Genomic DNA, 13,413 nt, shown 5'->3' with positions numbered 1-13,413 from the left:
ATTCCGGGAATATCGATCAGTTTAGATTGATGGATAGATAGAAGTTCGTTTGTCCCAGTGGGGAAGAATTCAAAATGTGCCAAAAACTGAAGCAGAGCAGTGAGTGTGACTGGCAAAGCCCAGCAAATGTGACCTGATGGGTAGCGGCTGGGAGTGCAGGCGTCCGATTTGTCCAAGTGCTCGGGTGGCTCTTCAGCTTAGTGAGTTTACTGGCCTGTGGTCCGGCGTGGTCTCTGGGTGAGTGAAATTATAGAGACCCCCAAGGCTTCTCTAGTAGCCTGAATGTACAGGTGCGTCTCAATAAATTAGAATATCATTGAAAGGTTCGTTTATTTCAGTACCTCGATTCAAAAAGTGAACCTCAATTCATTACACACACAGTGACAGATTTCAAGCGTTTATTTCTTTTCTTTTCATTTTGCCGATTGTGGCTTACAGGTAATGAAAACTCAACATTCAGTATCTCAGATGTTGGCACGAGACTCACTCTGCCAGTTGTGCTCATCACTACTTGTTGGTTGCAGACGAGTACCTGAGGGAGTGATAAGGAGGACTGGGCAGAAGGACTGGCCAGGGTGGGCCTGGTTGGGCATGGGAAGGGCAGCTGGCATCCTTGGCATAGTATTACTGATTAAGGACTGTGTGGAGTAGTAGCACATAGCATAGTAAGGATAAGAAGGAGGATGGCACAGTGTCTTAGTACCAAAGAGAAGATGGCATCGGGAGAACTCTGGCCAGGTGTGCCCCCACCAACTGGGCTACAAAGCAGCAGCAGATCATTTGGGTTCTACCACAGTGGCACCGATCTATAAGATTTTGCCCCTTTGCTGGCACACTGCCTGCTCATTCGTGGCCCCGTTGGCGTTTGGGAATTCACTTCTGGGTGCCTTAAGCTGCTCTTTTATTTCTGTTTTTAGGACCCACGCTGCTGCTCACGAGTGACAGCATTAAGCAGAACCTTGGCTCAGCGGCCCTCGACAGGTAAGTGGCAGTTGGAGGTTTCGGGACTCGGCGCCTCCATCGGGATTCTAATGCCAGCTGTCTCTCTCTTGTCCAGTGTGCACGAATACCGCCTGTCCAGCTGGTTAGGACAACAGGAGGACATCCACCGCATCGTCCTCTACCAGTCGGACAGCGGGCTCACGCCGTGGACTCAACGCTGCATCCGCCAGGCGGACTGCATCCTGATCGTCGGGCTTGGGGAACAGGAGCCTTCAGTGGGAGAGGTGAGTGGAGGAGCGGTGGGCCGCGTGAGTGGGATCAACCCGACGCTCCAGATTACCTACCCCACTTGTCTTGCTTCTCCGTGTTTGCCAGCTGGAGCGCATGCTGGAGAGCACGGCAGTTCGAGCCCAGAAACAGCTGATCCTGCTGCACCGTGAGGACGGGCCGCCCCCCCACCGCACCGTGGAGTGGCTCAACATGAGGACCTGGTGCTCGGGACACTTGCACTTGTGCTGCCCCCGCCGAGTCTTCTCCAAAAGGAGCCTGCCAAAGCTGGTAAGATGACCGGGGCCACCGAGCTGGCAGAGGGCTAACGGTGTTCAGAGCAGAGTCTGTTAGTTCAAACTCGGGGCAACCTGACGCAGCCACTTTAGGAGCTACATCAGCAGGTGCCCACTAGATACCCACATCTGGTGTGTGGCCTTGTGATAATAGAGTTTCTTATTACGTTCTCTCACTTTTAGGGGGTCTCGCACTCAGCTGAGCTCTTCAGCCTCCATCTGCCCCTCACTGTTGTACCCCAAAGGCGGTGGCGAGACTGGAAGGAGCGACTCCTGTCCTTGTGTGTATTTAAACTCTTTAATAATAACAATTCATTCCATTTATATGGCGCTTTTCTCTTTGTCTACCCCTGGCAGAGGGAGATGTATCAGCGCGTCTTCCAGAAAGTGCCGGATCGCCACTCGGACTTCTCCAGGCTGGCACGGGTCCTGACAGGAAACGCCATTGCTTTGGTGCTGGGTGGTGGAGGAGCTAGGTGAGCAGACGTTTCTTGACTAATCTGAGCAGGTGGAATATGGGGGGCTTGACTCAAGACGGGTACTAGGTGAGACACCCAGTGGCAAGAAATGAGCCCGGTGCTGGAGGGGTATGAGTTGCCCTCCTTCCTGATGTTTTTCATGCCATTTTTTAAGTCGCCTTCTCATTTCATCTTCAATTCCAGGGGCTGCTCCCAGGTTGGGATCATCAGGGCCATGACGGAGGCAGGGATCCCAATTGACATGGTGGGGGGCACCTCCATTGGTGCCTTCATGGGTGCCCTTTATACTGAGGAGCGCAGCTTCACCCAGATGAGGATACGAGCGAGGAAGTGGGCTATGGTATGGATGGATGGAGATTTTAAGGGGGTCGCAGGGTCTGGCCAATGGAGGGGTGTTGAGTATACTGACCTATGGGAGGAAATGTGGACCCTGGGGCCATCAGCCAAGTGTCACAGACAGCAGCAGATGGGTGGTCTTATATCAATTAAGAGTAGAAGTTGTATTGTCACAGATTCCATGCACCACATGGCCAAAGGTATGTGGACCCCCACGCGCGCCACACCCTCACGTGCCTGTTGAACGTCTCATTCCAACACTTTGGGCGTATTAATGTGGAGTTGGTCCCCCTTTGCCTCCCCTCTTCTTTCCAGCATGGCTGCAGATTTCGCTTCCTTTCTGCCACAAAAGCTTTAGTGATGTCGGGCACTGATGTTGGTCATTGGCGCCGGGCTCACAGCTGGCTGTCCAGTTCATCCTGATGGGTGTCTGATGGGGCGCTCTGTGCAGGCCGCTCCGGTTCTTCCACATCATTTCTGTATGGCGCTCACTTAAGGGCCTCCTCCCCCAACTGTCACAAAGTCAGAAGCCCACAATCCTCCAGAATGTCACCGTGTGCTGCAGCACTGAGACTTACTTCTCTTCAGTGGGGTTAAAGGGCATCACGCAACCCCTGGCAAGCTTTGCTCCTTCTCCAGCACACTTTACATCTGTGCCCTCCTGGCATCCACCAAACACTGGTTTAGCCATCAGTGGGACTTGTCACTCCATAGATCTATTTCCACAGCTCCAGAGTCCAATGACAGAATGACAACTGTGCCACGCTGGCACTGAAAGCTGCCCATGAAGTCTAGCGAGTCTTGTCAGTTAATCATTTTGATCTTTACATACTTGTGAGATCAGCACTTTGCCATGTTGGCACTGTTGGATGAACTTTTATTTTATGCGCGTACTCTCACATGACCGTGACCCCCTATAATGGCATCGTCAGGTGACCCTCGTGCTTGCATTTGTTGTCATCAGCATTTGTGTGCAGCCTCCTGACTGCTGTCTTCTGCCGGTATGCCATGTATAATTCTTGGTTGTCAGGGCTCTGGAGAGCAGCAGCGTGTTGCATGGTGGTCAGACATACCCTACATGACCAAAAGTATGTGCCCCCCTTCTAATGCAGGGGTTCCGCCATTTCGGCCACATCCACCGGTGCATGAAGTCTACCATACAGCGCTACAGCCTCCATAGACAAACACCGGCAGCCGAAGGGGTCCCGCTGAAGACCTCAGTGACTTTAAATTTGGTACCACCTTTCTAACAAATGGGTTATCAGATGTCTGCCAGGCTTGTGCTGTCCACATCACCTATAAGTGCTGTCATTATGAAGCAGAGTGACCACAGCTCAGTCACCAAGTGGTCGGCCACATGAGCTCACAGAGCAGGATTGCTGAGTGCTGTTGTGTGTGCAAATCATCTTGTCCTCGGTTGCAAAGTGCTTCTGGAAGCAACGTTGGCACCAGAACTGTTCATTGGGAGCTTCGTTATGCGGATTACCAAGACCGAGCAGCTGCCCACAAGCATAACATGACCATACAGAGTGCCAGGCGTCAGCTGGAGTGATGTAAAGCTCACCGTCATTGGACTCTGGAGCGATGAATCACAATTCACTATCAGCTTGTCTGACGGGTGAATCAGGGTGTGGCAGATGCCAGGAGGACGCTGCCCGTCGGAATGCATAGTGCCAGCTGTAAAGTGTGCCATACTGGGTTGAAGGTTTGGACGAGGCCCATTAAATCTGGGTGCTACAGCATAGAGTGAGTGACATTCTAGAGGACTGAGGGTGCCAACTAAGTGGCGGCAGTTTACAGAAGGCCCTTTGCTGTGGAGGAGCGTGAATGGCTGACGTCAGCCCCATCCAACGTCAACTGTGACCCCCCGGCCCTCTCAGCCAACATCCGTGCCAGACCTCACTAGTGCTGCTTGGGCCAAATGGAATCTCCAAAATCTGATGGCAAGAAGAGTGAAGGCTGTGACAGCAGCACAGAGGGGACCAACTCCATATTAGTGGTGCTGGAATGAGACGCTCGAGAAGCCCACGTGGGTGTGATGTGCAGGAGTCCGCATGATGTTGGTCATGCATTGTAAACCAATAGGGGGGCATCCTGTGCCCCAAACCAGGACACCAATAAGGGGGCATCCTGTACCCCAAACCAGGACACCAATAAATGGGCATCCTGTACGCCAATTGGGGGGCATCCTGTACCCCAAACCAGGACACCAAAAGAATGGCATCCTGTACCCCAAACCAGGACATCAATAGGGGGGCATCCTGTACCCCAAACCAGGATGCCAATTGGGGGGCATCCTGTACCCCAAACCAGGACATCAATAGGGGGGCATCCTGTACCCCAAACCAGGACACCAAAAAGGTGGCATCCTGTACCCCAAACCAGGACATCAATAGGGGGTCATCCTGTACCCCAAACCAGGACACCAATAGGGTGGCATCCTGTACCCCAAACCAGGACACCAGTAGGGGGCATCTTGTACCTCAAACCAGGACACCAATAAGGGGCATCCTGTACACCAATTGGGGGCATCCTGTACCCCAAACCAGGACGCCAATATGGGGGCATCCTGTACCCCAAACCAGGACACGGTTGCTTCACACAGGAGTTCCAAATGGCTCATCGTGTAGACACTGACCCACAGGTACTCCTGAGATTCTGGTCTCCTGTCTCGTCTTCGCTCCACTCCAGATGAGTGTTGTCCCCCTGCTTTTCTTCACTCCGACTCTTACCAGCTAAAAGCCGGCCCCTTGAGAGCCCCCCAGCACATCACAAGTGTACACTGGGAGCCCCTTATGGGTCAATCAGAGCTCCACAGTGACATGTAAGGCCCCCCAACAGAGGCTCTGAAGGACTCCAGCAGGGTTGCCTGCTAAGACTACATATCCCAAGTAAGGGGGTACTGCCATGTGACCTGGAATGCAATCCCTCACCGTCCCGACTGGTGAAGGTACCATCAACCATCCAGGCTGTGATGCCCCCAGTTACCGGCTGTTTTTTGGATGTCTGAACTCGTCGTCTGTTCCCTTGTTGCTTTTTCATTCTGCTTGTGGTCGTCTTTCTTTATTGGCAGGGACCCTGGGGCTTGACGTGACTGGTATGAGCCTCACCTAACCAAGGTGGCGTGGCAGACTCTTGGTGCGGAGTAGTGTGACGTCTCATTCAGATATGATGCTGCCTTGTCACCGCTTTTCTGGTTTTTCTCCCACGTTTCCTTCTTGTTTGCTAGTCTTTGACCCCATGCTGCTCCAAGTCAGACACGTGTATTGGCATTCAGACCAAAGCTGACTCATCTTGTCATCCTGTACATGATTTATCTCAAATGTAAGGGCACTGGTGATGTTGACCACAGCTGTGCGTGGGTTCTTGCGGGGGTATGGGGGTTTGATGCTGACTCTGACACCTACATTTGGCCGCTGGTTCCACTTCTGGACACTTTTTCATCTTTCTCATTTTAATCAGGCTGTGCTTCTCCTGTGTTTGTTTAACTTCCTCCTGAAGTCACGACTTGTGTAGGTGCGCCCAGCTGAATGGACTCATCCACTCTCCTCTCTCCTCCTCTCCTCCTCCTGCAGGACATGACATCTGTGTTCCAGAAGGTGCTTGACCTCACCTACCCAGTTACGTCCATGTTCACCGGTGCCTCTTTCAACTCCAGCCTGAGCAACCTCTTCAAGAGCAAACAGATCGAGGTGGGTCACGGTGCCTGTCGCTCTCACTCCACTTCCCATCATGCTTTGGTGACCCCCGTCACTATAGAATGGCTTAGGACTGGCACCGTGAGCAGGCTGGTCATTTCCATTGCTGACGCCCATGGTGACTCACAATCACCAATCCCTGGTCTGAGAGCTGGACAGGACTGGCCAGTTTGTGATTGGTCACTGACTTCTGTTTTTATGAGCATTTAAACCCAGTCACCCATTGGTGGCGTCGACTTTAGGCTTGCCATTATTTCTGTGTTTTATTTTGTGCCATTGTTATGAGCAGATTGTTATTTTGGTTACCGAGCTAGTGGGCATTGCTAACTGTGCAGACATTTGTCACACGAGACCTGCATAGCGTGGCACACTCCTGTACTGGCAGCGTTACAGCCTTCAGTCACTGCGGCCTCTTACTTGAGATGATGGCCCGTGAAAAGGGGTGCAGGCCTCAAATGAATTAAAGTCAGTCCAGGCCTCCAGCAAGGCAGCCTATCCCCGAAGTGAGGAGGCCCAAAGTGTCTGTAAATCTCAAGGAGAGAGAGGGGATATAAAGAAAGGCATATAAATAAATATATCTATATCTATAAATCTATAAAGGAATATTAATAAATATGTATCTATAAATATAAAGAAAGGCATATAAATAAATATATCTATATCTATAAATCTATAAAGGAATATTAATAAATATGTATCTAAGGCGTATAAATAAATATATATCTATAAATCTATAAAGGAATATTAATAAATATGTATCTAAGGCGTATAAATAAATATATATCTATAAATATATAAAGGAATATTAATAAATATATCTATATATATGAAGGAATATAAATACTTTAAATATATATCTATAAATATAAAGAAAGGCATATAAATAAATATCTATTTAATCTATATAAAAGCCAGATCCCACTGACTCACTCATCATGAAATCTCCCGAACTGTGAGGACTTGGGACTTGACATTTGGCGTGGCGGTTACCCTCGGCCCATAGGCGCTCACTATGAAACAGTTTTAAAAATTTTGTGGTCCAAGCATGAAATGTCTTCTAGTTTTTTAGACCCGTTTGTATGTCTGTCCGCTTTACACGTGAGAATTACACTTGGTGTTTTGTGGTCTGATATACTCAGTGCCTTATCATCTGCACTTTCTGTTCAAGTCCTTCTCTGATAATCCCCTTTATCTCATAAGCATTTCAAAAGTAAAGAGCCAGTGGCTCGGTGGCGACAGGGGGCATCCTTGTCTGGTACCCTGTTCTATTTTAAAGGAATCTGAAATTATGTTGTTAATACAAAGTGAAACTTCTGGACTGGTGTACAGCAGTTTGATCCACGCACAGATGTTAAGGCCAAGCTAAAATTTGTGCAAAGTGGTGAACAGGCAGTTCCATTCGACCATATCAAATGTGTTTTCTGCATCCAACAATTTTATCATCTCTGGGGTATTAGAATATATCACATTAAACAGGCGTTGAAGATTGGAAGCTAAGAGCCTGCCTCTAATCAATCCAGTTTGTTCTTGTGATTTTACTGAAGGCAGCACTTTCTCCACCCTTCTAGCTAGGACTTTGGCGAGTATCTTAACATCGTTATTCAGAAGTGAGATTGGTCTGTATGAGGCACATTGTGATAAGTCCTTGTTTTTCATAGGAAAGACGGTAATTAATGCTTAGCGAAACATTTGAGGTAGATTATTTCTATAAATGTTGCTAATAAGGGGGGAGCTGACTTAATTGAAAACTCCAAAGTTCTTGAATGCTTGTGTTAATTATCAGACTTTGTGTAAGTCTTTATTTAGTGGTTTGGCTACAATGAACGATTGGATCGACTCCTGGATTTTAGCCTGAGCTTGTTTTGTGGCTCACGTTTCCTCCCCTGATCTCCATTTAAAATTACGTCTGCCTTTTCAACAGAAGGCCTTACACTTAAACACAGCAAAAAGTTCAAAAACAGAAAATCAAACCCTAGCGGGTACAGAAGTAAGTCCAAGAGAGAAGGAGACAAACAACAACAGGGAGTCTAAAGCTGGTTAGGGGCGGGGCCAGTGCTGCAGTAGACTCGAGACACGTCAAAAATGCAGTAAGTACGAGGATTAACATCAAATACAGTACAGCAGGATAATCCAACTACAAAAAGCACAGCAAAGAACAGAAAGGTAGAAAAGAAAAAACAGCCAAGCATAACATTTATAGAATTATATTATAAAAAAAAAAAAAGGCAGCAATGAGACCGTGGCTGTCCTGTAACAGTTATGGTGGATGTCTTCTTTCATCTTTAGGATTTGTGGATTCCGTATTTCAACATCACCACGGATATCACAGCCTCCACCATGAGGGTCCACACAGATGGTGAGTGTTTGGACGGCGGCGGCTCCGTCGTTTTGTGTGCCTGGTTTTTATTTAACGTGGACTGGTGTGTGTTTGCAGGTTCCCTGTGGCGCTACGTCCGTGCCAGTATGTCCCTGTCGGGCTACCTCCCTCCTCTGTGTGACCCTAAGGACGGCCACTTGTTGATGGATGGAGGTTACATCAACAACCTGCCAGGTACGTTTCGGCCCCTGAAAGCTCGATCAGAGTCCTAGCAGTAGGCATCTGTGAGTCCAAACCTCTAAATGCTTAGTCCGCTAACTGGGCTGTGATGTCAACTGGCTGGGGTTACAGAGGTGCCACATGCTGCCCTTGGCACTGCTCAGGACATGGTAGACGGGTTATCAGGTGCAGACTGAACTCTTATATTTATAGGTTTGTTATTGTGACATGAGCAGAGAACAGAGCCCCCCGAGTTGGCATGCTGGGCCCGTGGCGATTTCGGAGATTCTTGGGACCGCTGCACTCGCTGCTCAGGACATGCAGGGTGGGGAATGAGGTGATGGGTTCACAGCTTCTTCTTTTTTTATTTTTTTTTTATTCTTTCTTTTACAATTTCTCGTATTAGGAATTTGTTTTCGCATACCTCTTGATGTCAGAGCGCAGGGTCAGCCATTATAAAGCGAGCACCCCTGGAACAATTGAAGGTTATGGGCCTTGCTCAAGGGCCCAGCAGAGTAGGATCTCTTTTGGCAGTGACAGGGATTCAAACTGGCAACCTTCGGAATACCAGCGCAGATCCTTAGCCTCAGAGCCACCACTCCACCCCATAATGCCAAGGCAGAATCACAAAAAGCCTGACACTGTTATTGGTTTATTGGTTCATTATTGTCATGGGTACAGGGCACTGTGACCCCCTAAACTGGCATGGTGGGCCTGTCAACTGACGGTGGGTGGGGTTAGAGTGCTGCTGCATGCTGTCCTTGGTTTGGAGTCCGTCGTTGCTCAGCCTGTGCAAACCTCCATGTTGTCCGAGTCAAGGGGGGGTCATCGTCTGTCACTGACCCCCCAGTGTGGCGCATTTGGCCTGTTAAGTGCATGATGTCCTTGTGGTTGGCGTCACTCGCTGCGCAGGCTGTGTCATGAGTACTTGTGACTGCTGCCTGTCCCTGAGTTTGCTAAACGTTCTAATATTCTTCTCCTCTCTAAGTTATTCATTCTGTTTTGGATTGGATTTGATTTTTGTTATTACAGTGAATGCTTTAAATTATTTAGTATTTACTTTCAGCCCACTTTGTTGTGATGTAGGTTTCATTTTAAAGGGGCTTTATTGGCTGCTGTAGCCCATCAGCTTACACTCAGTAACCCGTCATGATAACGTGAACATACGTTTTCAGAATCCAAAACTGAAATCTCTCCTTCCTGGGAGCCTTCAGACTCTTAATTCAGTTATTAGTAGAAGACCCTTTGGCAGCACCTCCAGACTTGGGGTCTCCTTGGTCATTCTCTACAAGCGGTGCACTCCTGGATTTTGGGCAGTTCATGCCCTTCTCTCTGGCAGATCTTCTCAAGCTCCATCAGCACCTGTAAACGGCCATCTTTGGCTGGGCCACTCGGGGACTTGTCATGGAGCCTCCCCAGCGATGTCTGAGGTGTTCTGTGCCGTCTGCAGCAGCGGGTTTTCTTTGAAGACCTCACCCAGTTTTTGTCAGCCTTCACCCTTCCTTCAGTTCTGACTGGTCTCCCTGTCCCCATAGCGTGATGGCTTCATCGTAGGGATAGTGTGAGGCAGGCGATGAGCGGCGTGTGATCTTCACCAGACATCGTGCTTGCGGTTCTGCTCAGTGAGCGCCATCTTTGTCTCGTCAGCCGAGACTCTCCGACTCCTTTCCTCAAAAGGGGCTCCCATCCCACCACACTACTCTAAACGCCTGACTGAGGGGGTGCTGCTGAGATGGTCATCTTTACGACAGGATCTCCCACCTGTGACCATTGCATTGTTGGTCCCTTCCTGGCCAAGACCCATCTTTCATGGGTACTCAGATTGGTTTGAATGACCAACTCTAGAAAGAGTCCTGGTGGTTCCAAACATGAGGTCATTGTGCTCCTGGGAACACTCGAGACCACCGTGATGGCTTTGTCTTCTTGTCCTGATCGAGGCCAGAGGTCTACAGTGAGTTCCTCGAACTTCATGGCTGTTATTGTCTAAATTGTGGGATCTTCCATACGCAGGTCCACGTAGGCCTTTATAACCAATGTCCAGTCGCTTCAGATGGCCACCAGTGGACTCCAGTTACGTTCTCGATGCGTCTCAAGGAGAATCAAAGCACACAGGAAGGAGGCACCTGAGTGGCACAGTAGAGGATCTGAAAACTGCCAGGAAGGAGAGACTTGAGTTGTCGAGTTGTAATACGACCTTTCTGAAAACCTGCTGCCACTCTGAAATGACGGACTACTGAGTGCAGGCTGGTGGGCAAAAACGGCAAACGTATGCATTTAACATGAAATCTGCAGCACAATATAGTGTAGGGGTCTCAGTGCTTTCTGAATCCATGGTATGTGCCAGCCTTGAGTGGAGGGAGCCTAAGGAGGGGGGACCCCCCGATGTCACTACTGAAGGACCATCCCCAGCCTGTATATTCTGGATGAGAGTGGCAGTGTGCTGGAGTTCAGAGCAATCAATAGACAGATAGTGAAAGGCGCTATATAATAGACAGATGTGAAAGGCGCTATATAATAACAACAACATTTATTTATATAGCACATTTTCATACAAAAAGTAGCTCAAAGTGCTTTACATAATGAAGAATAGAAAAATAAAAGACACAATAAGAAAATAAAATAAGTCAACATTAATTAACATAGAATAAGAGTAAGGTCCGATGGCCAGGGTGGACAGAAAAAACAGAAAAAAACTCCAGACGGCTGGAGAAAAAAAAAAAAATCTGCAGGGATTTCAGGCCATTAGACTGCCCAGTCCCCTCTGAGTAATAGACAGATGTGAAAGGCGCTCTATAATAGACAGACAGGTGGATCCTTTTATTGTCGTTCAATTTAAAAAGAATGAAACTGCCAGGTTATTTAATTATTATTATTATTATTTTATTTATTTATTTTTTTTCTGTTGTCTCTTCCACTCCCAGGCTGTCTTTGCTCATATAGGGTCAGGGCTGGGTGGGCGTCTTGTTTTATTGGTACATTACGCCATATTGCCAAAAGTATTGGGATTCCTGCCTTCACACACACATGAACTTTCATGACACCCCCTTCTTAATATGGAGTCGGCCCACCCAGCGCAGCTCTAACAGCTTCAGCTCTTCTGAGACGGCCCTCCACAAGGGGCAGGAGTGGGGATTTGTGACCAGGAGAGCATCTGTGAGGTCAGGCACTGATATGTTGGCTCGCACTCTCCGCTCCAATTCATCCCAAAGGTGGTCTGTCGGGTTGAGGTCAGGGTATGCGCAGCCCCCCAAAACTCACTCCTCTCTTTCTTTACTGACCTTGGTTTATGCACTGGCCATCCCCAAACTGAAATTGTCCAAAATGGCTTCTCATACTGAAGCGTTAAGAGTTCCTTTCACTGGAACTAAGGGGGCCAAGCCCAACCCCACACCATAATGGCCTCCTCCATCAAACTTCACACTTGGCACAATGCAGTCCGGTGAGTCCCACCAAACCCTGACCCGTCCATCAGATTGTGTGATTCGTCACTTCAGAGGACACGTCTGCACTGCTCCAGAGTCCAGTGGCATCTGGTGGGCTTTACATCACTGCGCCTGACGCTTTGCATTGCACTTGGTGATGTCAGGCTTGGCTGCAGCTGCTCGGCCATGGAGACCCCATCATCCCATGATGCTCTCCACTCTGCACTGTTCTTGAGCTTTTGGGAGTAGTTATTGATTCTGCAGAAAGATGGCGACTTCTGCCCACCTCAGCATGTGCTGTCCCCACTCTGTGATGTGACAACATTTATTTCTATAGCACATTTCCATACAAAAAGTAGCTCAAAGTGCTTTACATAATGAAGAATAGAAAAATAAAAGACACAATAAGAAAACAAAATAAGTCAACATTAATTAACATAGAATAAGAGTAAGGTCCAATGGCCAGAGTTGGCAGAAAAAACAAAAAAAACTCCAGACGGCTGGAGAAAAAAATAAAATCTGCAGGGGTTCAAATGCCATGAGACCACCGGCCCTCTCCCCTCTGGTGACGTGGCGTACCACTTGGTGGCTGACTTGCTGCTGTTTCCACTTTGTTGTAAGACCACTGACAGCTGACCTTGAAATATTTAGTAGCGAGGACATGTCACGAATGGACTTCTTGCACAGATGGCATCCTATGACGGTGCCAGGCTTGAATCCCCTGACAGCGACCCATTCCAGTCTGCATGCTAAGGTGTTTGATGTTATACACCTGCGGCCATGGAGGTGATTGGCACACCTGAATTCAATGATGTGGGGTGGGAGTTTCGTCCCAATACTTTTGGCAATATAGTGATATAATGGACCTTTCTCTGAGCAGTGAGATTGCTGTGCTTCCGCAGAACGGTGGCCATGGCTAAAAACAAATACGCAGCGTAAATACGTCTAACAAATACAAGTGCTGCACTTCTGCTAGATTGTACAGTCAGCCACACTTCACACGAGAAGCACATTTCCAGGAAAGACCCCTGGGAGGCCGGGGCTCGTTTTTCACAAAGTTCAGTTCAGTGATGCCCCCCAAACTGTTGCTGAGTCTCGAGCTGCCGGTTTTTAGAGCCCTGAAGTCTTCGAGTCTTTTTGTTTTTTGGTTGATGGCATAGCTTTTGGGGAGCAGACCGGCTTTGTTTGAATCAGGTTACCATTTTGCCACAAATTGTTTTTCATAGCCTGCCCTGCCCGTTTTCTGCTTTTCCCCTTTAATTGATTCAGGAAAGAGGTTTGGGGGCAGCCGCCCGTATTCTTGAAATTAGCGTTCAAATAGTTGGGGGTGCAAATTTACAGAGCTCGGTCCATAACAAGAGAATGAACAGTATAGCAAACATGGCGGTTATTATGATGTCATCAGGTAGCGACTGGAAGTGACGTCCTTGGAGCCAG

General features: G+C 48.5%; 1 protein-coding gene across 2 annotated transcripts in view; it reads left to right on the top strand.

Annotated features, from left to right (window-relative positions):
• Positions 1–13,413, top strand: part of pnpla7b (patatin-like phospholipase domain containing 7b) — a 52,110-nt gene that overhangs the window by 33,245 nt on the left and 5,452 nt on the right. For both annotated transcript variants that reach the window (XM_039775998.1, XM_039775997.1), the window contains exons 23-30: positions 918–981; positions 1,058–1,226; positions 1,318–1,500; positions 1,863–1,981; positions 2,168–2,324; positions 5,896–6,012; positions 8,305–8,374; positions 8,453–8,569. In XM_039775998.1, coding sequence (XP_039631932.1) covers positions 918–981; positions 1,058–1,226; positions 1,318–1,500; positions 1,863–1,981; positions 2,168–2,324; positions 5,896–6,012; positions 8,305–8,374; positions 8,453–8,569 — 996 coding nt within the window. The remainder of the gene's footprint in view (positions 1–917; positions 982–1,057; positions 1,227–1,317; positions 1,501–1,862; positions 1,982–2,167; positions 2,325–5,895; positions 6,013–8,304; positions 8,375–8,452; positions 8,570–13,413) is intronic.

This window comes from Polypterus senegalus, chromosome 13 (assembly GCF_016835505.1).
Source record: "Polypterus senegalus isolate Bchr_013 chromosome 13, ASM1683550v1, whole genome shotgun sequence".
Lineage (NCBI taxonomy): Eukaryota > Metazoa > Chordata > Cladistia > Polypteriformes > Polypteridae > Polypterus > Polypterus senegalus.
The sequence above is the reverse complement of the archived record's forward strand: the minus strand, read 5'-3'. Positions and strand labels throughout refer to the sequence as shown.